At 49.7% G+C, this 25,997-nt stretch overlaps 1 protein-coding gene across 5 annotated transcripts; it reads right to left on the bottom strand.

The window, feature by feature from the left end:
* Positions 1–1,971: 1,971 nt before the first annotated feature.
* Positions 1,972–25,997, bottom strand: NQO2 (N-ribosyldihydronicotinamide:quinone dehydrogenase 2). 5 transcript variants are annotated; one of them, XM_012768435.3, is made up of 8 exons: positions 25,751–25,997; positions 12,944–13,114; positions 12,395–12,487; positions 10,641–10,805; positions 7,960–8,090; positions 5,466–5,579; positions 4,462–4,563; positions 1,972–2,245 (listed from the first exon to the last, which is right to left on the bottom strand). In XM_012768435.3, exons 2-8 carry the CDS (start codon positions 13,044–13,046, stop codon positions 2,069–2,071), a joined length of 885 nt encoding a protein of 294 aa, XP_012623889.2. In that variant the 5' UTR covers positions 13,047–13,114; positions 25,751–25,997; the 3' UTR covers positions 1,972–2,068. The 5 variants fall into 5 exon arrangements, with proteins under 5 accessions (XP_012623889.2, XP_012623883.1, XP_012623884.2 ...); XM_012768429.3 differs by lacking the exon at positions 12,944–13,114 and adding an exon at positions 12,751–12,917 and having other exon boundaries at positions 25,751–25,869; XM_012768430.2 differs by lacking the exon at positions 5,466–5,579 and having other exon boundaries at positions 25,751–25,880.

The following is a 25,997-nucleotide window of genomic DNA, read 5'->3' as shown; positions in this document are numbered from 1 at the left end:
TCCTCAAGTGCTGGGATTACAGGCATGAGCCAGCGCATCCGGCTCTCTTTTCTAACAGCAATCCCCACTGCCCTGCTGATGCCATATTAATTATAAAGTTTTTCAGCAACAAGATGTTAAAAACCAGCAGTCAATGCAGCAGAGTGCCGGGTGCTGCAGGAGCTGATGAGACCCCAGCCCTCGAACTGCTAACGGTTTGCTGTGCAGGCAGAAATGAATGTCCTCAGCGCAGGTGAGGCCACGTGACAGTGCTGACTGCCAGGGCCATGGGCCTCAGGAACCCAGAGGGTGGTGAGAAGCCCTCCCCCAACTTCCTGCCCTCTCACCCACACAGGAAGGAGCCAGTGCTCCTGGCGGGCTAGAGAACCCGCCTCCAGCGCTTAGAGCTGCCGAGGGAGGCTGTGGGACTTCCTGCCTCCTGGGGGTTGTGCTGGAGTCCAGCACCCTCAAGGGCCTGGGATGAGGCTCCAGAGGGCGCAGGCTGGCCGCGCCGGCAGAGCCAGGGAGGAGCAGGGGTCATCAGGGAGGAGAAGGGAGAGCCTGTCCAGGGCATTTCTCCCAGGCTGCCTGGCCCCACCTGGCCTCCCAAACCTACGATCCCGATCAAGAGCCAGGCTGGTTTCTGCAAGCACAGGACCGGAAGAGAAACCAGAGAGCAATGAAGAAAACCCTGGAAAGGTCCAGGCGGTCAGAAGTCCACGCGGCTCGTGAAGCGCACGCCCAGCCAGCCCCTGCCGCCTGCTGCCCAGGGCCGGGCAGGAGGGCGCGGCCCTTGTGTCTGCGCTGCCTCGCCTGCGTCCCCTCTGCTCTCACGGAGCCCAGTCGGTTGGGGGGACCTGCCCTTGCCCGATCACCCTAGTGTTTGAAGTGGCTGCGAGAACGTCCTCATGTATTTCTTGTAGAAATAAAACTCCAGAGATTTTGTGAGGCGAGGTCTCACTCTGTCGCCCAGGCAGGGGTGCAGTGGCTCTTCACAGGCGCACTCACGGCGCCCTGCAGCCTCCAACCCGGGCCTCCAGTGATCCTCCTGCCGCAGCCACAGATTTTGCTAAAATCAGGAGAAAGGCAGGGTGTAGGGCACGGGCTCCACACTAGTCCAAGGGGTAGGGGAGGCTTCCTTAACCACGTGGCTTGGAGGAGCATGTGGGAAGGGTGAGGTGGTAACAAAACGGCCTGCCTGAGGGGCGGCCTTGGCCCAGCCTGCACCAGAATGGTGTGGGCGGGAAGAAGTCAGGCACCGCCGAGCACGGACTCTGAGGGCAGAAGCCGGAAGAGCCCACAGAGAAGGCAGGGCCACATGCCGCACCTGATGGACCAGCGCAAGGATTCTGGGCATTTCCTAGGAGCCAGGAGAAACCTTGGAGAAATTAATAAGCCTCAAGGGCAGCATGAGCAGATGTGTGTGTGTATGGATGTGTATGTATAGATGTGTATTGTGTGTATATGGGTGTGGGTGTATAGATGTGTATTGGTGTGTGTATGGATGTGTGTGTACAGATGTGTATGGGTGTGTGTGTATGGATGTGTGTATGTATGGGTATAGGTGTGTATGGATGTGTGTGCATGTACATGTATGTGTGGTGTCTGTGTATGTAGCACATGTGGTGTGTATGTATATTCCTGTGTACATGTACATATGTGTGGTGTATATGTGCTTAAAGCTTATGTTAAGAATTTTGCAGAAAATGGGATGTGGGGAAAAGTGGATGAGGGTGATTACTTAGGGGGTCCATGCAACAAGCCAGGCAAGCGAAGGCTTATCTTGGACTAGTGTGGTAGGACTGTCTGAAAATAAATTATCCATGAAGCTTGAACATAGGAATATGGACAGATATTAGACAAATATTAAAGTAAAGAAAAACTGCATGAATAGTGGTCAGAATAGAATTCAATATAATAAACTGATTATTGAAATGTTTGATCTGGCCATACAAAACTCTCAAGAGACTCTTTCATATACTTCATTACATGTTTCCAGTTTGCTATATTGTGACTTTATTCCATGACAGCATTTCCCTTTGTCTATGCTCCTAGTGTGTTGCTCACATGATGAGCACATGGCATAGACTTACTGCCCAAAGTACCATGGGGGCGTGCAGGAGATGGGCTCTTCCTTCCAGATGGTCTTCAGCCTCTGGGCCCACGCAGCCACCATCCCCTTTCTTTCTTCTTCTGATGCGATCTCAGGAGCAAAACTGATCTGAGCGGCAAGGACTTTAAATCCACAGAAGTGCAACGCACCATGCTATGGCCACGGGAAAGAAAGGAAATGATTAGAAACTGCACCTTTTACACACCCTTTGGTTAGATGATTAAAGCTACAAGGTAACTGAAAATGGAACTTCCCTATGACCTTAGGACATGGGGCTTCATGAGTAAGGTGCAGAACTTGGGGTAGCTGGAATTTCAAAATTCTATTCCTTTTTTGTTTTTTTTAAGATATGGGTCTACCTATGTTGCCCAGGTTGGACTTGATCTCCTGGGCTCAAGTGATCCTCTCACCTCGGCCTCCTGCGTAGCTGGGACTACAGGGACATGCCACATACCTGGCTTCCAAATTCTATTCTTATAATTGAGATTGACCTGCAATTGTTGCTACTGAATCGGACACTAAACGTCACGGTTTTGAATGACTGGGCAAATTATGGTACATTCATACTCTGGATTACTCTAAAATGAGGTTATTCTAGTTATAATGTGCCACCATGGAAAGTTATTCAAATGAAACGAAATGATATTTGTCAAATGAAAACAGCAACAAATTTTAAGCAGTATTTTTGGTGCAAAATTTATGTAAAAGGATAATAAACATAATAAAAATTATGTATGTAAGAATATACATGGGGTATAAAAAATAATTGTTAAAAGTGATTATTTCTGAGGTGGGGGATTAGGGGACTTTCTCTTTTTCTATTTCATATTGCCTCATTTTTTTGCTATGATACATACTTTTGCAAATTAAAACAATGTAAAGATTCTTTTGTTCCTTCTCCACTCCCACTGCTTCACTTGACCAGTCTTAAAAAAATAATAAATAAAAATAAAGATTTTAAAAGCAAGAAGAATTTGAGCATCACTATGACATGGAAGAGGTCGGCTGGCCTGTGGATAAGGGACCACTGTAAACTCTCTCTCCTTCAGGCGGGCATCACTGATGGGAATCACACGCTTTCTCCTTTCACAGAAGACCGCTTTTTACAGAAGTCTCGCGCTCAGCCCTCGGTGCCGCTGCCTCTAAACCTGCACCCGCGCCAGCCTGCCGGTCGGGTGGGAGTGAGAGGCCCACACGCTACTCTCTGTTTTTGTTCTCAGACCATATGACTTTATTACTGGAAACCAGCTAAAAAAATTATGATCATCAGGAGAAAACAGAAAATGGCTTGGGTAAATAAAGTAATATTCAGAAATCAACAGCCTTCATAAACCAAAGTAGATTAGAAGACAACTGCAGACGAGTCCCAGTCCTAATAGCAACAACGGCGGCAAAGGACGAGCTTCACTGCCTACAAGAAAGCCTTAACGTTCAGAGAAGACACCGGGGTCAACTTCTCTGATACAGAAAGGGTGCTGACAAACACAAATTTTAAAATGCCAGCATCCCGACAGGCACGTGGGCAGGGCTCTGGAGAGCGTTCACAGAAAAGGGACAATACCTACTTTTTAAAGCAAGCTCACTATCCCCAAATTCGAGTCCCCCTCCTACCTCGACAAACACCCCTTCCTAACAGCATGCAGGAACAGCTGCGCTTTAGGTTTCGGGTCTTCCAGGGTCCCTGACCTGGAGCCTGCACCCCCACCCCTGCCCCTCACCAGGGGGCTTCATGGACCCCCGGCCTGGCTGCCCTGCCCTGCCCCCTGGCAGACGGCTACCCCTGGGGTCCGGGCAGCAGGGACGCCACCTAGGGGGGCAGGCCTGGGATGGGGCTGGGAGGTGGCTCCACGGACCGCTCGGCCCTGCGGGGCCGGCATGGCCAGCAGAGGCCAGCGTGAGGCCATCCAGAATGCAGGGCCTGGGTGCCTCCTGCTAGGTGCGAGGAAGGCACCGCCTTCACCAGGAACCGCCTCAGCCACGTGGATAGCTCTCTACCTGGTCGCTGGGCCCGCGACACACACAGGGCCACCTGGGGGCATTTTGCACCACGGGGCAGACATCAGCTAAGCGGGCTTGGCTTAGCTTCTGCCCAAACAGTATCAAAGGCTATGATTATGACATGTCCCTTCCCTATTGGCCAAAATTGTGAAGGACAAAATGTTCTATGATTTTTTTTGTACCCCCAAAAATGGAGTCGTCAAAACGGTGTGGAGCATCAGGCTTACATCACATCTCATCTTAGCCCTCGGGGAGCTGACAGCGTGTGTACATCATGCGTGTGCGCGCATGTGTGTACATCATGCGTGTGCACGTGCGTGCACAAGTGCGCCGGGCCAACGCGGCAAGGGAGCCAGGCGCAGCTAGTCTACCTGGAGCGGCCACAGGAAGTATCGAAAATCTCCGCTGACTCCTGCCTTCGAGTACATCTCGGCTGTGCCTCCCGTGGTCAGGGACAGGAGGGCTAATTTATCCTGCAGGGGAGAGCAAAGGCGTCCGTGTGGGCTCCCGGGGAATGGAAATGCTGCTGTGACTCCACACGAAGCCCTCTCGTGGCCCGCAGGGAAGATGTGAGGTCGCTGTCCTCTGGGGATGGACAAATGGGACACCCCACCTCCAGCAAGCCCGCCCTCTGGTGACAACTGCACCCCAGGAGGGTGCGGCCGACAGTCGGAGCCAACCGACCAAACAAACGTGGCAGCTCTAACACTCGGGTTTCTGGCAGAAAGCAGGTCTCAGGGATGCCATGTGTGAGGGGAACAGGACGGGGGGGGGGGGGGGGGGCGCAGTGCCCGGCACCCGGGGCCAATGGCAGCGCCATTTGTGGTCCCAGACAGATCTTTGTTCCTCAGTCTGTTTTCCTTACATGCACCTATTTTCTGAGGCTTTTAGAATTTAAAAAATACATTTCTTTTAGTAAGACATTCACAGCCACATGTGCTGTGCATCTACCGGGCTCCACGCACCCCTCGGCCTGCAGTGTGGGTGTCATGTCATTCTGTGTCACAGGAGGCACCTGGAGCTCAGGTCATGACCTTGTGTGAGGTCAGGGCTGGCTTTTGCCACAGAGGAGATGCCCTATCTGGGACTGGCGGTGGCTGCTGTGTGGCCCACGTCAAGTTGCCTACTGCCACTCTCGCCCAACCCCCGCCGAGCCCCTTCTTTGCCACGTATCTGTAGCTCTCACTAGACGAAAACTCCATGATTTCAAGAATGACGCTTTGCTCATCTGTGTGCATCACATGGTGCTTTGACATGGTAGGTGCCCAACCGATATTTGCTTAAAAAATAAAAGGAAACTAGAAGTTCAACTTGACAGATGCCCCCACTCCCCAACTCCAGCAGCCTGCAGTGATCCTGATGCCAGAGCACATACCTTGAGAAAACCGGCGTCGTAGAACTCGGGAATGTCGAAGGCAAAGCCCTGGCAGAGCACCCTGTCCATCCAGCCCTTGAGCACGGCCGGCACGCTGAACCAGTACAGCGGGAACTGTGGGAGGCACGCGGGGAAACCCATGGTGCCGCTGGCCCCACTCAGTCTATCTGCAGACTCAGAACGAATCCCGCTGTCCTCTTCCCGGGCAGCTGGGCAGGGGAGGGTGACCCACACGCTCAGTCTGAGAGGCACAGTGTGGATGGGGGTGGGGTGGAATTGACAATGGTCCTGGTCTCTGCTGGGTGGGTCTGAATGCCCCACGACAGCCCCTGATGCTGGTCCCTAGGCAGGCAGGAAGGGGTGAGGAGCTCTGTGGGACGGGACACTGGCTTTGGGGCAGCAGTCTTTGTGACCGAGACAACCAAGAAGAATGGTGTGGGAAACAGCGTGCCCCTTCCCAAGCCTGGGGTGAACTGGGGGTAGGTGCTAGCACCCGGGAGGCAGACTGAGTCAGGCGCTGAGCAGCTGCGGTTTTGACACAAACCAAAGCCTTATGCTCAGATTCCACACACCAGCAGTGAGATCTCCCCAAGTCCACCTGGGTACCACAGAAGCCCTAACATCATATCCAGTGGTACAGTCTAGGAAGGGAAATAAACACAGGTAATCAACAGTTACCAAAAGTGGAAGCTCACGTTTCATGTGATTTCAATATAAATCAAACTCAGGACCTGGCAATGAAATCCAAGCTCCACAACCTACTGCTGTGTGATGTTGGCACGTTACTTGACCTCTCTGTGCCTCTTTTTCCTGATTTGGCAAATAGGGATACTAACAGTTCGTAGCTCACAGCATTGTGGTGAGGAGTCAAGGACACAATAGTGCGTGGAACAGAATGCCCAGAGCATAAATGCTCGGTGAGTGGTGGGCTCTGCTAATAGCAGTAGTAGTGATGAATGACATTTTTACTAGTGTCGAATGAAAAAAATAAGCTTACAATGCAAAATCTCTGGACAAACTATCAAAACAAGAGGGAAGGCAAGGGGAGAAGAGACATGAAATGAGGTGGAACAAAAGAAAGACCATTAGAGGAAAGTGAGATGTTGGCTTACTCTAGCCATCCAGTTATAGAGTAGAGTAGGTGGCGGAGGGAGAAGTGGGCCTTGTGTGGTTGGCCAACACCAGGGGGACAGGAGGCCAGTGAGAGAGTGACCACAGCTCTGCTGGGACCATGTGGCTCAGGACACAGGCCCATCATCCTGGCGTGACTATTAAGGTGTGCATGATGAACTGCATGGTCACTTAGTTCTAAGAAACTGTGGGTCTGCCTGTGTGTGTCAGGATGAAAGAACATCCTGCACTTGGGCCAGATTAGTGGCTCAAGGTGGCTTGGTGAAGAGAGGGCTGGTGTCAGGAAGGGGTGCACAGAAGCAAGCCTGGGCAAGGGTGAAGTGTCCCTTCCCCGGCACACACGGGCTGCTTTTGTGAAGGGTTTGGGAACCGAGACAACCTCTGCCTTGCACAGAGATGAGGAGCTCTGCACCCACCATAAGGACACTGGTCTTCTCCCACCTGCCTGCCCTCAGGCAGGGCTGGGAACAGAGGCCCATCAGATCCCTTGCTTTGAAACTCTGGATCTGGGGAACCCAGTCGCTGGCTGCTGGAGACAGAGGACCAGGGTGCAGGGAGAAGCAGATGGGAATGTGAAGAGGAAAGCAGAGGTGCTCCTGCCTCAGGGCCATTATCCCCAAATCCCAGCCACAGCTCTGTCCTTGGGGTCCAGGAGACCCAAGAGACCAGTGCCCTTATGATAAACTCCCCTTTCTAACTCGACTTGGATTTCTGTCAACCCGATTCCCTCAAAGAGCACGTGTTTACATGGCTGCCAGGCTTACGGTCACATCCATGACTGCACGAGTCCTCCTCCGGGTGGCAGGAAGTGGCCTTAAGGAGTCAGCCTTCCTAGAGGCTGTTTTGTGGGGCAGTTCTCTCCTCCTTGTGAACAAATACTCAGAGGGTGGCGGGGGTTCAAGAAGGTGAAACAACCAGCGAGAGAATGGAAACCAAAGATTTTCCTCTTAACGAGCAAACTATTTAAGGCAAGAGTTGCATTTCGCCGGGATGACCCTGCTAAACACTTGTGTAGGGAAATTGGCATGTCTGGGGGTGGGGACTGCAGGAGAATGGAAGCAACAGGTCCAGCGGGACCCAGACATTTTTTTGACCACTGGGATAATGGATAAATCCTTCATTTCTATTTACATGGGGTCAGGATTTTGGGTGAGTGATACTGGCTACATAGATCTTTTTACCCAACTAGGTAAACTAGTGTTGTAAGCAGGTAAAGTGTTACAACTGGGTTATAACACTCAAGTGTGCAAATGTGCAAAAAACATTGATACCACTTCTAGGAGGAGCCTCACACTCAATATTTGGAAAGAGTTTGTACATAGGATGAGTCTGATTTACTATATTAATTACTGGAAAAACAAACCTGAAATATCACTAGATCAGCTTCCTGAACCTTTTTCTGCTCCTCAGTGATGTCGCTGGCCAGAGACCGCTTCTTGTAGGCTTCATAGACTTCCACCCCGTAATTGAACAGCTCGGGATTGGAGAGAGCACCTGGGGAGGAAGAGACCGAGCATCCTCACTGGCAGGGCGTGTCTGCAGCCCGTCCCAGCCATCCCACTAGTGCTGTGTGCGCCTGGGCTCCTCCAAGCACGGCACACACTTCTTCAACCCAACCAGGAGCCGCACCCTGGGGCAGGCCTGGGAAAGAGAAAGAGCCTAGGACGGCCACAGATTGAGCACTACTGAGTAGGTACTTAGAGAAAACTGGACCCATACCTCACATCATACACCAAAATAAATTTGAAATGACGAGATATTTAAATTTAAAAAGTAGACCCTGATCAAATACTAGGAGAAACTATAAAACTTTTAAAAATATAATCTTAGAGTTTATAGAAATATGACATAAAATCCAATGATCATAGAATAAAAGATGGATCAAAAGTCAACAAAGTCAATAAAACCCTACATGGAAAAAAAGCATAATAAGTAAAGTCAAAATTTTTTTAAAAACAAGCAATTTAAATAAAAAGTATTTACAATTCATATCCCACACTACAGGCTAATTTTTAAATATATAAAAAGCTCTTTAAAATCGATCTGAAAAAGACCAAGTCTAATAGAAAAGTGAATAAGAGATAAGAAAAGCTATTTCACAGGAAATAAAATATTTAATACATTAAAATATTAATATTAATCAATATAACATAAAATACTGCAATACTAAACCTCACTTATAATGAGAAAAGATCAATGAGAACTATACCAGAGACCATTATTCACTTGCCAGACCAGCAACTGGTAAAAAAGTGGTAATGGTATTGGTGACGTGAGCAACGAGCATGCACAGACATTGCTGGTGGGAGTGTAACTGGCACGACATTCATGGAAAGCAACTTGATACTGCCTATGGAAATTAAAAACACACATTTCCTTTGACCAGCAATTCCATTTCTAGATGTACCTGTATGCATAGGAAAACACATATGGCCATGATTATCTATTGTAGCCTTGTTTGTATCAGCAAAAGATCAGAAACACCTTAAAACATACTTTAGTAGGGGCTACTCAAACTATGACAACACAGCCATACAAGGGAAGACTTTGCAGAGGTAAAAAGGAAAGCAATGTGAAAAACAATGAGTATAACATGCTACCATTTTTGTAAAAAGCAGACAGAAAATGAAGAATCCCCTGATTTTCCAATTTGTTGGCATATAGTTGGTTCAGAATAGTCTCCAGTGATTCTTTGTATTTCCCTGGTCTCAGTTGTTATGTCTCCTTTTTCCTGTATAATTTTCTTCTGTCTTTTTTTCTTAGTCTTGCTAAAGGTTTGTCACTTTTGTTTATCTTTTCAAAAGCCAACTTTTTGTTTCATTGATTTTGATTCATTCTGCTGTTGAGAGGCTCTAAATGAATTTTTCAGTTCATTTAAAGAATTTCTCAGTACCAAGATTTGTTGAGTGTTTTTTATTATTGCAATCTCTGTTAAATGTGTCTGACAATTTCTGAATTGCTTTTCTGGGTTATCTTGGAAATCACTGGGTTTCCTTAAAACTACTCTTTTGGATTTTTGGCAGAGTACTGCCATAGGGTCAGTTGCTGGTTGTGTTGCGTTGTGTTTGGGAAGGTCATGGATCCCTATTAGCTATTGTTTTTGTGGATATGTGGCCATGTCTTTGCATTAAATGATTATTTATTTATTTATTTCGGTCTTCCCTGTCTGGCTTATTTTGGTTTTTATTGCATGTGTTTGCTAGAGATTCTTTGTCATTTACCTATTGAATTTCTTTTCTTCCCCCCACTAGGTTGCTGCCTCCTTTTCAGCACTAGATGGTACCTTAAGCCCAACTTTGCCTCAGCTCGAGTAAATGGTCTAAATGACCGCCCTGTCTCAAATGGGGAAGTCCCAAAGGGGCTATCCTGGAGTGCGGGAAGGCGGGCTAGGGGTTCCCACCCAAGGGACCTATGGAACGAACCTCCTCCAGCGTGGTGCTGAACAACCACTCTGATTTGGCGTCTCCTTTGGCCAAGGTACAGAGCAGTCTCCAGGGCTGGGCGTGGCGGTCCTGCCTCCCCGCTTGTTTCTGGCTGTTTTCAGGAATAGTTGTCCCTTCAAGCACTCCCAGTGCTTCCTGTGGGGTGAGGCAGGGACAGGCCTCCTTTGAGGGAACCCAAGATAATGGGGAAGCTAGTTGTCCACCTAGATCTCACATTTTCCAATGCAGAAACCGTGAGTTGGAAGGGAAAATTTCCACGTGCTTGGTGCTGGGCATATTGGGAACAGGGTGTCACAGATATGAAAGTCCAATTCTCTTACCATCTGCTTGGAGTTTTTCACCTCTCTGTGGCCCTGGGAGCCATCTCATCCTCATATTTGATGAGATGGGATATTGCTCATCTGGTATATTGCTGGGGATAATCTCAGTGCTATATATATATATATATTTTTTTTTTTTTTTGGCTTTCTGTGGGGGTAAGGGGAGTGAAACCAGCTTGCTTTTAGCTGCCCTTTTGGAATCAGAAGTCAACATGTTTTTAATTAAAAAACACAAAGAAGAAAGTTAAAAAAAAAAACAATAGAGCTGACCCGTGACTCACCAGTGATGTCGTTCCTCGTGGCCCTCGGCTCGAAGTCCATGGCATACAGGTCGGACACCGCGACCACGCAGCCCTGCCTGCGCAGCTCGTCCACGGCCACGTTCTTTAAGGTGCCGTTGAAGGACCGGGGCTCTTGGTGTGCATAGACGATGAGCACTTTCTTACCTGCATGTACAGAAGAAACAGTTCCCCTTGAAGAGCAACTTGTCTATGTCAAAATTCAATGAAGACTAAGATGAAAATTAAATGTCTCAGTGCATTATGGTGGTTGAAGCAAAGAAATACCAATGAGTGACAGTTTTAAAGCAATGGACTTTTTATCCCGTTATACCCCAGCTCAACATTACTTGGCTTTACTAACACATGAAAATACAATGGACCAAATTATGTCTCCTCAAAAATACCACCACTAAATTCTTCAAAAGACTGATCTAATTTGTTTATCCCCTGTGAAAAGGGTTAGGCCTGCATCCTAACATCAAAATTAAAAAGCTGCTGGAACTAATCTTCTATGCAACCCTACAGTGGCAGGCATCAGCTTTCGGTCTGGCCCAGTCTGTTTCTGCCTCCTCCACATCCATCACAATCTGACACTTAAACAAAGCCAGAAGAATGGAAGCCCTGGCTCCCACGGGAAGGCAGGGCTTCCGCGGGTGCGTCTTTCAGCGTAGAGGCAGATGACAAGTGCAGGCACTGGCCGTGTCACCAGCACTGGGAGCCCTGGAAGCAGAGTTTTCCTCGTTCAGAAGAGTCTGTGAGATCATGTACTGATTTTTTCCTGGAGGCAGCTTGGTGATTTGCTTAATGAAATTTACCTGGTAACATCTAAGAGGATGTTAAACTCTTGATTTAAAATTTTCAGTCTAGGACCTTAAAGAGAAAATACACATGTTTGAAGCAAACAGTTTCCAGGGCATTCAGCCGAGTGTAAAGGTTGAATTCCAGGAGTTAGGTTAATAGTTAACATTTCGATTTTGCTTTCTCAGACTCCTAAGTTACAAAGCAACTCTACTTTGGGGCTTAACAGGAAAATGGATACAAATGAAATACCCATAAAGTTTCTCAACTGGGGACAGTGTTGCCTGTCAGGGGACATTTCTCAACATCTGGTGACAGTTTTGGTTGTCACAACTGGTGTGGGAGGAGTGCTACTAGCATCTGATGGGCAGAGGCGAGGGGCACCGCTAAATGTCTCACAGTGCGTAGGCCCGATCCCATGATGAAGGATTATCTGGCTCATGATGTCAACAGTGCCAAGGTCAAAAATCCTAATCTACACTATAATATATAGAATAAGGTAAATCTGTGTGTTCGATAATGAAAGGATTTCCATGTTATATTGCTGAATGAGAAAAATGAAGTTGCAAAATTGTGTGTGTGCGTGTGTGCGTGCGTGTGCGCATTATAAGCAATCACAAGAGTAAAGAAGGAACCACACCAAGTTTTTGACCAAGGGGGGGTCATCCAATCAACAACTACTTTGGGGCAGCATGTCCCAAGGGTGATTTCAGGGACAAGAGACAGAGAGAAGACAGGACAGGAAGGCTCCACATTTGAGGAACTTACATTCTGGAGGGGATGAAATGGACAACAAAACAAGTGAGAAAAATTCCAGATAGTGGCCCATGTAATAAAACAGGTTTATATACTTCCATGTGGTTTGGATTTTTTGTAACAGTTTATAACAATTTTTTATAAATTGGATTTTTTCAATTTATCATGAAAAGTCTGCGTCCCCCATGACCACTGGTCACCTGCCATGCTGTGGTACTGCGGATCCTTCCTCTCTGACTGAGTGGGTGGCCCGGGCTTCCAGCTGCGGTCACTCTCCTCAAGAACCCAACAATCTGGAAGAGAAAAGGAACCCAGGGAGGTGGCTGTGCCATGGCTCGGCCCCACCGCAGGTTCCTGGAGGACATGCAGATGCATCAGTGAAAAGGCATCTCAAGATAGGCAAGGAATCCTCCGGAGACTGAGGCCTCAGAGCACAAACCATGCAGGATGTCAAAACCACTCCTTTATTTGTTTGAGGGAACTCAGAACCTTCTGTGAAGGCAGCCATGGAGAAGAGGACCTGGGAAACAAGCCGGGTAGGAAGCAGGAGCTGTACCTCCTTGGCCTTCCTGCATCCCTTAAGCGTCCCCTTCAGATGGCAAGTGGAGCCGGGCAGAGGAGGCTCGAGGTGCGAGCTGCCTCCCTGCCCGAGCTGCCTGGATGCCTCAGTAGTGTTGGAGACACGAGCGGATGGGAGTGGGTGTTGCTAGGCCTCTTCGTCACCTGAAATAAGGGGAGTTGGTTTCGACCTGGTTTCCCGCCGGAGGTGTCAGAAGTTCCTCCAGGGAGGCAGTGTAGGCCAGTGGACACCTCGTTGTCAGATGGGCTTGGTGTAGGCTCCAGCTCTGCCATCTGTAACTGTGGCCCTGCAGCGCGTGCCTTCGCCTCAGCCTCCTCCTCAACAGAGTCACAGCATGGCTCTGATGGAAAGAGACGGTCCGGATGTGTGGTGGCGGGCACACAACAGGGCTCTGGGAAAATGTGAGTTTCCCCTTGGGGGCCTCAAAGGCTGTGTTGTCACCCCCCCGTAGCCATCTCTGAAATAACTGGCTTCCTTCTGAGAGAGACTAGATATTTCTAACAAACCTATTCTGGTTGCTGAAAAAATAGCTCAGATAAAACTCAACACCAAAAACCAAACAACTCAATTTTAAAAAGGTCAAAGGAACTGAATAGACATTTCTCCAAAGAAGATATACAAATGACCAACAAGCATGTTAAGAGATGATTGACATCACTAATCATTATAGAAATGCAAATCAAAACTACAATGAGATACCACCCTGTACCCATTAGAATGGTCACTCTCAAAAAAACAGAAAATAACACTGTTGATGAGAATGTGGAGGATTGGAGCGCTTGTGCACAGTTGGGGAAGATGTGAAACGGTGCATCCACTATAAAAACAATACGGAGGAGCCTCAAAAAATTAAAATGAGAGTTACCATACAATCCAGCAATTCCACTTCCAAGTATGAACTCAAAAGAATCGAGAGCAGAGTCTCAAAGAACCGTGTGTTCGCTCACATTCACAGCAGCATTCTTCACAGCAGCCAAAATGTGAAGCAACCCAAGTCCATCAATACATGAAAGGATGAGCAAAATGCGGTCCATCCACACAATGGAGTATCATTACTCCTTAAAAAGGAAGGAAATTCTGACACAGGGGACAACATGTACGCGCCTGAGGGCATCTTGCTCAGTGAAATAAGCCAGACACAGAAAGATAAATACCGTGTGATTCCATGTATACCAGGTTCCTAGAGGAGTCAAATTCATAGAGACAGAAAGCAGGATGAGGGTTTCCGGGGCTTGGGAGTGTGTGTGGGTGGAGTGAAAAGTTAGTGTTTAATGGATACAAAGTTTCAGTTTAGCAAGATGAAAATAGTTATGGAGATGGATGGTGGTGATGATTGCCATTATGAATGCACTTATGCCACTAAACTACAAACTTAAAAATGGTTAAGATGGTAAAATTTTATGTTAGGTGTATTTAACCACAATAAAAAAATTGGGGAAAAACCCAAACAACTCAGAGCATGTGACTGGGGCTGGTGTGAAGACACTGCATGCTGCACACTGTGTCCGACAAGTCTACCATATCAGTGCATCTTTATGGGATACAAAAAGAACAGAGAGATGCAGAAGTTGAGCTTATCCCATGCTACAGCGGGATCCTGGAGCCCAGCCTGCTCCTACCTCCAACTGTCCAGACGCACAGTGCAGGGCTGGGTCTGTAGAACACTGCCAAGCAGCGAGGGCTGCAGAGCAGTGGGCTCCACCAGGTGGGTGCCCTGTGTACAAAAGGAAAAGAGGCTTCCACCATCCTGGCTGGGGAGCTAAGTTGGGGGGCAGGCCTGGGACTTACAGAGTGGGGTGCTGTCACCGCTAAGAGGGAGCAGACAGCTCTGGTTGCTCCAAACACCCTTACATCCCAAAGGTGAGTTAAAGTCCTTCCCCATTCACCTGACTATTGACTGCCGCTCTGGCTACCCAGCATCCCTCCTCGTTCCTCAGGAACAGAGCCGGAATTCATTCAAGGAGCCAACGTGCCCTGGTGAAGACCACATTTCCCCAGCCTCCCTTGCAGTCAGTGGTGGCCAGTGAGGTGTGAGCAGAAGTCATTAGGTAGGGCATCTAGAAAATGTCCTTAAGGAGCTAACTCAGCTGGAGGGTGAGGGGAGGTGCCATTTTGGCCCTTGTCACTGGCCTTCCTCCTAGCTGGACTACGGTATACGAAGGCACAGTCAGTCATCCTGGGAACAGAGGCTATACACGGAGGATAGGGAGCAGAAATACAAAGGGAACCTGGGTTCCTGATGCCTTACTGGAGAAGCAAGATGGTTCTGGAATACCAACCTCCAGATATTTTTGCTTTGGTTTCTTTCATGCAGGAACATCTGCAGTGGCTTTTAATCTGTGGGGAGGGTCATGGACTGTCTCTTTGGAACTACATAAGCCCTCAAGGTACATGTTTTGTGTCCAAGCACTTCAGTGTGTTCAAGCCCTGTGTCATGAACTTGCTACATCAGAGCACAGGTGAATGTGGGAGAGGTCACATTCATTCATTCAAAGTTCAGGGGGTTTCTATTCTGACAACAGCAACACAATGGTGAACCTAAAGCTGGGCAGTGAGGAAGGAAAGAAAAAAGAAAGCGTATGATGACAGATGGTATTGTTTGAAACAAAAAGTTGCAATATAAATCACAACGAAAAATACTATGTCATTAAAACAGAAGAGTTCACCTGATCGAGGATATGGCCTTTGGATTTCAGACATTTGCTACCTCTTGTAAGTCCAGGGACCTGTGCTACCCCTGCTTTTGTTAGGGACCGACCTTCCACAGCCCCACCGGACAGAAAAGCAGAGACATCGAGGATGCAATCACACAAGAGGAGGTTTATTTTCTGGCTAGCCAGGGTCTAAGCCCCAGAGCACCAACGCAGTGGCCACTCTTGCAGGCAAGGACCCCGACCTGAATTGCGGGGTGCCTTTTATCCCCCCCCCAAAGGGCCCTAGCAACGCACAAACTAATCACACGCTGGTCATGAGCTGACCTTTGAAGTGATTAATTTCCTTAGTATTCTGCGCGATCCCTGCGCATCCCACCTCCCTTTTGCCTTTCTTCACAACCCAAGAGATAACCGGAGGTATGAGTATAAACAGATGTGTGCTGTTCGCTAATTGCCTCACCCTACTTCACACGAAGGGGGGGGGGACTCTTTTCTTGTTGTGCCACTGAGACGCCGCCGAGGCTCCATCGAGGCGCCCCCACATTTCCCCCTTTCCTTTACATCGCCGACGAGCACTCTTGCTCGTCTTCTGGGTAATGTATAAGTTCTGGGTCTGCATTATTTGTCCCGAGTCTTTGATATTGCTGTTGCAGCACCAGAAGCTGAACAGCACTGACCCTGTCTCTTACAAATCTTATGAGTTTGTTTAATATGCAGGGCCCAAATGTCAGGGCTAAGAGTAAGATCACCAGTGGTCCTACAAGCGCGGAAATCAGGGTAGTCAGCCAGGGGGAACTATTGAACCAGGACTCAAACCAACCTGTTTGTTCTTCGTATTCTCGTTTGCGACGAGCAAGCCCTTTTCTTACTTTGGCCATGGACTCTCTTACCACTCCTGTGTGGTCGGCATAGAAACAGCATTCCTCCCGGAGGGCCGCACATAGCCCTCCCTGTTGCAGGAACACCAAGTCTAACCCTCTCCGGTTTTGCAAAACTACTTTCGAGAGGGAGGTTAAAGACTTTTCTAAGTGTGAAATTGAATCTTCTATCCTTGCAATATCTTTATCAACAGCTGCCCTCAGAGTATTAAACCCTCTTTGCTGCATTGCCAGAGAAGAAATACTAGTTCCTGCTCCTATTGTCCCTAAGCCAAAAAGAGTAGCCAGGGTTATGGCTGTGAAGGGCTCTCTTTTTTTTTCAAAAATTAGGTTGGTGACTCTTCGCCCTACTATGCCCTCATACATTATCTCCTCAGTGTGGTATATTATTTTTGGGAACACTAACACCATTATACAGTAATCTTTAGACCCATGTAAGGTTATGGGGTTGGTGGGGGTTTGGGGCAGTAAGTACAGCTGTAGGTCTCTATCCCAAAAACATTGGACCAAAAACACAACATCCCTAAAACACAATAACCAACCCCCCACCGCGACCCATCCATGTTTGTCACCCAGTCAATCTTTAGATGCCACAACCCCAGTCCAAGTCTGTGTCAGCGGTCCTGGGCTGTCACTGCCACTCGGGTCAGTCTGGTCTTCAGAGGATTCTTCGGGTCTGCAGTTGCTTTTTATACTGGTCCTGGCACCGCTCCTGGTCTTTTTTTATTAGCAAGTCTCACGTGGGAGCGGTGTATCCAGGTCGCTACTATTCTATCAACCTTAAGAGCAGTGGGGGTAACAAGAATAATTTGATAGGGGCCCTTCCACCTCGGTTTCGAGGGTTCTGTTGTTATGCCGTTTCACCCACACCCAGTCCCCCGGCTGGTGTGGGTGAAACGGTGTCCGGCACCCTCCTCCTCAGGCTGGTAGATAGCACGGAGGCCCGGCCATACTTGACTGTGGACACGTTGCAGAGCCTGCACCGCTTGTAACACTTCTTTGGGATGTCCCAGAAGAGCCTCAGGGCTCATCCTAGGAACTACAGGAGGGGGTGTGCCATACATGATTTCAAAAGGGATTAAACCCAAGTGATAAGGGGTGTTCCGGGCTGGGAACAGGGCGAAGGGAAGGAGGGTCACTCAGTCTCTGCCAGTCTCCAGGGCCAATTTAGTCAGGGTCTCCTTTATTGTTCTATTTATTAGCTCTACCTGCCCAGAGCTCTGGGGATTATATGCACAATGTAATTTCCAATCTATCCCCATAGCCTGGGCCAGCCCTTGACTAACCTGACAGATAAACGCAGGCCAATTATTTGATTTTATCTCTTCCGGCAGTCCATACCTGGGGACTATTTTTTTCAATATTTTCTTAGCTACTGTCAAAGCTGTTTCTCCTTTCGTAGGGAAGGCTTCTACCCATCTGGAAAACGTATCTACCATGACCAGTAAATATCGGTACCCGTATTTTCTAGGCTTGACCTCTGTGAAATCCACTTTCCAAAATAGTCCTGGCTGCTTCCCCCTTCCCTCGTACCTGCGTGGGTCCCTCTGGTCCTCCCCGGCTGCATGACCTGACAGGCTCGGCAACTTTTGATGATGTCATCTGGAACCCGTCCTTGTGACTTGAACCTTAGTTGAGCAGTGTCCAGCAGTTGCAGCATCTTTCTCTTCCCTAGATGTGTGGTCTGATGCAGGTGCTCTAACAGGTGGCGTCTTAAGAGTTCTGGCACTATTAGGCGATGCCCTTCGTCCCGCAACCAGCCATCTTCACATAGCTGCTCTGGGGCCCAGACCTCATCTACACTGGAATAGTCCAGCAGAGGAGGCAACCGTCCCATGCCTGGGGGTGGCAGGCTAAGGTGCAGGATGTTTGGCTGCGGAGTGTCTTCTGCAGCCTTCTTAGCTTCAGCGTCCGCTCTCCGATTGCCCCGTGCTTCCACGGAATCCCTGCTCTGGTGTCCCGGGGTATGGACTACCGCCACTGCCTTTGGCAGCAAAACAGCCTCTAGTAGGTGGAGTATTTCAGGCATGTGCTTAATTTCCTTTCCCTCTGCCGTGATGAAGCCCCTTTCCCTGTAGAGGGCCCCATGTATGTGCACAGTCCCAAAGGCATAGCGGCTGTCAGTGTACACCGTCAGCCTTTTTCCTCAGGCCCGGCTAAGAGCCTCTGTCAGTGCTATTAGTTCTGCCTTCTGAGCAGATGTCCCTTGCGGAAAGCGTGCTGCCCAGACAAGTTTACCTTGGTCGTCTACTATGGCCGCCCCTGTGTACCTGCGTCCGTCCTGGATGAAACTGCTTTCGTCCGTGAACCAGGTCAGGTCGCTACCTGGAAGGGGGCGATCCTTTAAGTCTCTACGGGTCGTCTGGGTCTCGGCTAGGATCTCAAGGCAATCACGTTTAGGTGCGGCTGCAGCGGGGGTTGGCAGAAGCGTAGCCGGATTCAAGGCAGCAGGGGCCCAGAACTCGATGTGGGGTGCGTCCAGCAAAAGCCCTTGGTAATGAGTCAGCCTCGCATTTGGGATCCACCGTCCCGGTGGCTGCTTCAGAACCCCCTCTATGGCGTGCGGGGTGGTGATCTGCAGCCGCTGCCCTAGGGTGAGCTTATCAGCGTCTTTGACCAACAGGGCCGTGGCTGCGATGATTCGCAAGCACACTGGCCACCCTGCCGCCACCAGATCTAGTTTTTTTGACAAGTACACCACCAGTCTCTTCCAGGGTCCCAGGGCCTGTGTGAGTACCCCCTTGGGTATTCCCCTCTTTTCGTCTATGAACAGGTGAAACTCTTTTGTAGGATCAGGGAGTGCTAGGGCCGGGACTTCCAGCATGGCTGCCCTCAGGGCCTGAAAAGCATCTTCCATTTATTTGCACAGTCCACTCTCATGCTCGCCCCGCCTTACGCCCTTTATACAGAGATCAGCCTTTTCCGCAAACCCAAGGTCATCATGGAGGGCCTTGTTGAACAGGGTAGGCGAGTTTATCTTGAACCCAAATCCAATCTCTGCCATGTGGTCCATCGATATAGTTTGGCTCCTGTTGCCCCCTGCACCCAACTTGTCTTACTGGACAATTTTCCTGTGTCTTCCGTTAGTACCAAATGTTCTGCTCCTGTATCTATGAGGAAGCTGACTGGGTTCCCCTCCACTTGCAAAGTTATCCTAGGTTTGGGGAGGGGGACCGAACCCCATCTTCCCTATTAGTCTATCACCTGTCCTGCAACCATGACTTTTTTTAGGACCTCTAAGTCTTTACCCCCCTTTCTTTTGGGGCACTCTCAGGCCCAATGTCCATGCTCTTTGCAATTGGCACATTGATCTTTGCCTAGCCTTTCTCACCGGGGCCTTTCCCTATCCTCTGACCCTATCTGCCCCCCTCTTGTGGCGGCTAGTAAGATTTCAGCCATCTCTCTGTTTGCTTTCCGTGCTTCCCTAGCTTGGAATTTCCTATCTTCTATCCTGATCCTCTCTAACCTCTCTTCTGGCGTCTCTCTATTGTTATAGACCTTCTCTGCCACTTTTAACAGGTCCTGCAGAGTCTTTTTGCCCAATCTATCTATTCTCTGCACCTTGCGCCTAATGTCGGGGGCCGCCTGATTGATAAACGCTATCATAACAGCTGCCTTACTCTCTTTCATAGTGGGATCTATGGGGTGTACTGCCGGAAGGCCTCCATGATCCTAAGTATGCTGCCGGGCTCTCCTCTGGCCCCTGACGAACATCTCCTACCTTGGCCAAATTGGTCGGCTTTCGCGCCGCCATACGGAGACCGGCCATCAGAGTCTGGCGGTAGACCCGGAGACGCTCCCTACCTTCAGCCTCATTGTAGTCCCAAAGCGGCCGTTCAAGGGGAAAAGTTCGGTCGATGGTTTGTGGGTTTGTAGTAGGTCTGCCGTCCTCCCCGAAACCAGCTTCCGTGCCTCCCCCTGAATCCTTTCTCTTTCCTCCATTGTGAAGAGCACCTTAAGCAACTGCTGGCAATCATCCCAGGTGGGCTGATGAGTAAAAAGAACAGAGTCTAAAAGATTAATTAGGTCTCTCAGATTCTCAGAGATTGGCATCCGGCAACACTGGCGTCCCAACGGACCGCGTGCCCTCTCCTTTCTGGCCTCTTTAACTACCAGAACTCGCGCCTTTCCCCTCGGGGCAGGTAGGAGGGCCTTCAGCCAGGGTGGCGGGTCTAGAACCAAGTCTTGCCAGACCACGATATAGGGGATCTGATCAGGGTGGCCGTGGTGGCCAAATACCACCCCTTTTACCTTTTCGATCAAGGAGGCATCAAACGAGCCCTCCCTGGGCCACCCCACTCCAAACGTGGGCCACTCGGCCTTACAAAGGGTAACAAACTTTCCCTTCTTGACCTCCAAGGACAGGTTGTGTGCCCTTGCCCTGACATCTTTAAAATGGCTCACCAGGATGGACAATGGTGTTGTTAGAGCCTGTCCCATGGCTAGTCGATAATAGGCAGATGTGCAAACCAATATTCTGCAGTTGGGGCACTGGGGACAAGGATCTGAATCCCTAGCCTTTCACACTCCCTACGGAGGTAACGGCCGTGCCCCTCCCACACTAGCCACTTCTGGCACAGGCGGCAGGAGATACACTGTGCGCTGCCAGCCCATGCAGGGGAATACTCACCTGGAGGTCCTAGTCGCCCCTGCAGATCTTTTCGTGGGTCCCCTGATTCCATGGCCCTAGCCCGAAAACCCATGCAACCCTGATGGGTTCTCGGGCTGAAACCACAGAACCCAGAGACTCCAACAAGCCAACGAGAGATGTCACACTCACTCACACACACACAGAAAGCCGGCGACAAACAAAGCAGACAACAGACAAGTAGACAGTGAGGTAAACACACAACCTAACCTGGTCCAGACCTGCTCCCCGGTATCCTCCTGACCGAGCCCTAGGCTACAAGGTCAGCTCCGGAGTCCCAACAGAGCCAGAGGACGTGACCGAGCCCTTGGCTACAAGGTCAGCTCTGGAGTCCCAACAGAGCCAGAGGACGTGACCGAGCCCTTGGCTACAAGGTCAGCTCCAGCTCCTCCTGACCGAGCCCTAGGCTACAAGGTCAGCTCCGGAGTCCCAACGGGGCCAGAGGACGTCTCCGCCTGGCTCCAACCGGCGACCCACCAGCGCGTCCGCCTAGGTCCTGTGCCGGCGTCCTGATCCGGGGTCCCGCAAGGATATTCCGCGTCCCTTGCCCAACACCACACCCGGCTAGTCCGGGGTGGATTTTCACACTCCTCCCTCATCCCTGAATTCTATCCGGTAGTCTGTGGGGAAGGCAAATCCCGGACGAGCCCCCAAATGTTAGGGACCGACCTTCCACAGCCCCACCGGACAGAAAAGCAGAGACATCGAGGATGCAATCACACAAGAGGAGGTTTATTTTCTGGCTAGCCAGGGTCTAAGCCCCAGAGCACCAACGCAGTGGCCACTCTTGCAGGCAAGGACCCCGACCTGAATTGCGGGGTGCCTTTTATCCCCCCCCCCAAAGGGCCCTAGCAACGCACAAACTAATCACGCGCTGGTCATGAGCTGACCTTTGAAGTGATTAATTTCCTTAGTATTCTGCGCGATCCCTGCGCATCCCACCTCCCTTTTGCCTTTCTTCACAACCCAAGAGATAACCGGAGGTATGAGTATAAACAGATGTGTGCTGTTCGCTAATTGCCTCACCCTACTTCACACGAAGGGGGGGGGGACTCTTTTCTTGTTGTGCCACTGAGACGCCGCCGAGGCTCCATCGAGGCGCCCCCACACTTTCCCAGAGTTATTAGTGCAGAGCATATATTGTGAGAGACACGGTTGTCCCATTGCTGAGGCTGAAATTCTGGATGTTCTCAGCAGCACAATTGTGGAAAGGAAGCTCAAAGCGAGCACGTGTCTAGCTCCCTGGAGGTCACTCCTCAAAGCCTGCTGATGAGGCAGGTTTCCAGGATCCACTGTCCCAGGGCTAGCTGCTGACACCAACACCTCAGGCAGTGAGAAATATGGCTGTAACTTACAGCACAGGCCAAAAGGGCAAGTCATGGTGTGTTCATCGCATTAAGAAAAACAGAGTTAACGACTCAGCTGGGAGGCTTTGCAGTGCCTTGGTAGACAGACATTGCCTTGAGGTTTAGCTTGTAGAAAGTGAACTTCGGCCATCATATGTATGTAACATCATATGTATGTAACAATGTAACAATTGCACGTGGAAGCCAGAGAAAAGAACGGGGCGACAGAAGCCGAGTTGGTGAGCCAGGTAGGACGGCCCATCTGGTGATTCCCTGAGCATCAATTAGCATGGCAGCTCATGGCCTGGCTGACCCGATCAGCTTCTCTCTCAAGTCTATCATGAGCATTTTGGGAGGCCAAGGCAAGAGGATTGCTTGAGGCCAGGAGTTTGAAACCAGCCTGGACAACATAGCAAGACCCTGCCTCTACAAAAAGTTTAAAAATTAGCTGGGCGTAGTGGTGCATACCTGTAGTCCCAGCTGCTTGGTTGAGGCAGGAGGTTGAGCCCAGGAGTTTAACCACTTCGGTACCAGCGTCAACTATAGTCGATAGCCACTGATGAACACACACAACAACTTTAGCCAACAGCCGTGATATGACTTTTCTAATTTTTTTTCTTTTTCTTTTTTTTGAGACAGAGTCTCGCTTTGTTGCCCAGGCTAGAGTGAGTGCCGTGGCGTCAGCCTAGCTCACAGCAACCTCAAACTCCTGGGCTCAAGCAAACCTCCTGCCTCAGCCTCTTGAGTAGCTGGGACTATAGGCATGCGCCACCATGCCTGGCTAATTTTTTCTATATATTTAGTTGGCTAATTAATTTCTTTCTATTTATAGTAGAGACGGGGTCTCGCTCTTGCTCAGGCTGGTTTTGAACTCCTGACCTCAAGCAATCCACCTGCCTCAGCCTCCCAGAGTGCTAGGATTACAGGCGTGAGCCACCGGGCCTGGCCTAATTTTTCATTTATCAAAATAAAATCGTAAACATTTAAAAATAACATAGTAACAACATATATGTATATGTTACCTACTCTGATTTACATTACAAGTGAAGCTGCCTATAAAGTAAAACAAGCTTTCCTCATCACACAAGATCAAAACGGATCCATCGTCAATGCACAGCACAAACTGTCGTGTGAACTATGAGTGCCGGCCGTGGGCAAGGTTTCATGGCCGTACCAAAGTGGTTAAGGTTACAGTGAGCTATGATCATGCCACTGCACTCCAGCCTCAGTAACAGAGCAAGACCCTGTCTTGAAAAAATAAACAAATGTAAATAAAGTCTGTCATGAACCTGGGAGGAAGGCAGCTGCTAAGGAGCACAAACTACGGAGAGATCCTGAGGCCAGAGCTGGTGGTGGTCTGAGGTAAAAACAGGTGCTCTGAAGCCAAAAAAAAAAAAAAAAAAAAAAAGAAAGAAAGAATCTAAAGCACAATTGAGAACAGGTTCCCAGGAGGGTTACAGGTCAAGTTTGAGGTGAAACTGTGAATGGGAGGTGAATATTGAGCTCAGATTCAGGCAGGTTCCAGAAAGGCTAATGGTTTCAGACAAATTCCAGATTTCTTCACATGAGAAATCAAACCCTGGGCTTTGTGAAAGCCACTGGAATTGACCCTATTATGATACGAGCAGTAAATGAGACACAATTCCTAACAGATATGCTCATTCCTTCATTCGGCCATGTCCAGCCTTGGAGGTGACCACGCACTGCACTGGGTGCTGAGGCTACAGTGGTGAATAAGCCAGATGAGAAAGGAACTTTGTATTATACTTCTGTCCTGGTGGTGATGGGGAGTAAACAAACAGGCAAAGAAAGCAACCGTAGAATTCCAGATGCCAGTACACAATAGTAAAAATGGTAAATAATGGTGATCAGCAAATAAAGTATTTAGTGGATAAAATGGCAGGGATATGTTTGGTACTTTAGAGGTAGTCCAGGAAGGTGTCTTGGAGCAGGACAGTGAATGGTGACATGGAACCAGCCATGCAAAGATCTGGAGGAAGAGGTGTCCAGGTAGATGCAATGGCCATACGGGCCTGAGGTGGGAGCTGGCCTAGGTTCAGGAAACAGCAAGAGAGCCTGTTTGGCTGGACTATAGTTGAGAAAAGAAGAGTTCGGTGGTGGGAGATGCAAACAGAGAGATGGGACAGGCCTGACCCCTCCTAGGGCATGGGCAAGGATTTTAAATTAAGCCCAACAGAAAGCCACAGGAGTTTCTTAGGCCAGGGAGTGATGTGATCGGCTTTACTTTTTAAAAATGCTGCCAGTGCTTCTGCAGACTCAAGGAACACCTTATCCTGAGACTCCCAAACTGAGGGCCAAAGACATGTTGGTTTGGATCAAATGCTTTTAGTTTAAGGCCTCTATGCAGGTTGGGCACCTTCAGTGTCCCCAACCCTCACCACTCCCTGTGGTCTTGCTTGGCCCAGTTTACATATTTTTACATCACATGCCCAGCCTGGCATTTGCGTTTGTGAACCTCCATCTCCAGTTCTTCTAGTGCTGTGGTAAGAAACTGAGGCTCAAGAACTGAGCAACTTGTTGAAAATAACAGAGAAAAGAATCCAACCAGGACCCTGACTCACAGTCCAGGGCACTTCAGCCTCAGGCACCTCCCTGAGCGCCCCATCCACAGCAGGGATCTTTTCTCCTTTGTTAGAAACTATGCATTTACCTAGGCCTACAGGAAAAAGGGCCCTGTGGTTATTAAACACCAAATGGGCTTTGCTATTGTTGACACACACATTATTTCACCTTAATCAGCATCCTGAATGTATTTTACCATGTTTTTGCTTTACTTCCTGTGCCTCTTTCCATTAGTGCAGGCCCCATGCTGGACATTCTAACAGCTAGACAACTTTTCACGGTGTAGCAAGTGTAGTGACACCATTGCCCACCTGCCCTTTTGTGCGCATTTCCCTATTTCTGGGCACTCAGGTTACTTCCATTTTTTAAAAAAAGAACTATAGGTAGCATGGCTAAAAGTGTGTATTATTTAATACATATTCCTTTTCACATGTTGGTTTGGCTGAGATTTTCAGAGATTAAAGGTTAAAGACACTGATTTTTTCAGACTGCCACAGTGTCCTGGATAAGGGCAGCGCCAAACCGCAGTGACTCAGCCGCGGGGTCAGGGCAGCCCTGGGCGGTGCCTGGCCTAAATCACCGCACCCTTTGCAGACTGACCTCGGGCTCCCGGATTCCTGCGTGAAATACGGGCCGAGGGCGGACTCGGTGGGATGACTCCTGGGAAGCGCTCGCGGCGCAGCGGCGCGCACGGAGAGGTCAGCTCCACCACGTTTTCGAAATGGTCCGCAGCTGGGGCGCAAGGAACCACGGAGCCCACGTGCCCACCGTCTGGCCCGCCAGTTAAAATCCCAGAGACCTCTCGGGCCCTGCGGTCCAGGGAACTGTCCCTCCCAAGCCCCGGGTCCCTGGTCAGGGGTCACTCACCCTCTGGCCAGAGCAGGCCCGGGTAGAAGCGCAGGGCTCGGACTCGCGCCTCCCCGAGGGGCGCTCCGGGCGTCCGCTCCAGGTTCCCGCAGGGCCCAGCAGAGCACTCGCAGTCGGCGGCGTGCGGGAGTGCCCGGCAGCGCTCTCCAGGACCAGGTGTCGGCGCGGTCAGGGCTGCCGAAGCTGGTCGTCGCCGCCAACACCGCCCACGCCCAGGCCCCGCCTCCCCGAGGCGCTCCGCCCACGC

Source organism: Microcebus murinus, chromosome 15 (assembly GCF_040939455.1).
Source record: "Microcebus murinus isolate Inina chromosome 15, M.murinus_Inina_mat1.0, whole genome shotgun sequence".
Lineage (NCBI taxonomy): Eukaryota > Metazoa > Chordata > Mammalia > Primates > Cheirogaleidae > Microcebus > Microcebus murinus.
The sequence above is the reverse complement of the archived record's forward strand: the minus strand, read 5'-3'. Positions and strand labels throughout refer to the sequence as shown.

Coding starts and splice junctions, on each gene's coding strand:
- NQO2 (XM_012768435.3), bottom strand. CDS start 13,046: ATGGCAGAGCTGGAGCCTACACCAAGCCCATCTGACAACGAGGTGTCC. Junction 8,091..10,640: donor CACGAGGAACGACATCACTG/GTGAGTCACGGG, acceptor CTTCCTCCCCAG/GTGCTCTCTCCAATCCCGAG. Junction 5,580..7,959: donor CTGATCTAGTGATATTTCAG/GTTTGTTTTTCC, acceptor TGCCTCCCACAG/TTCCCGCTGTACTGGTTCAG.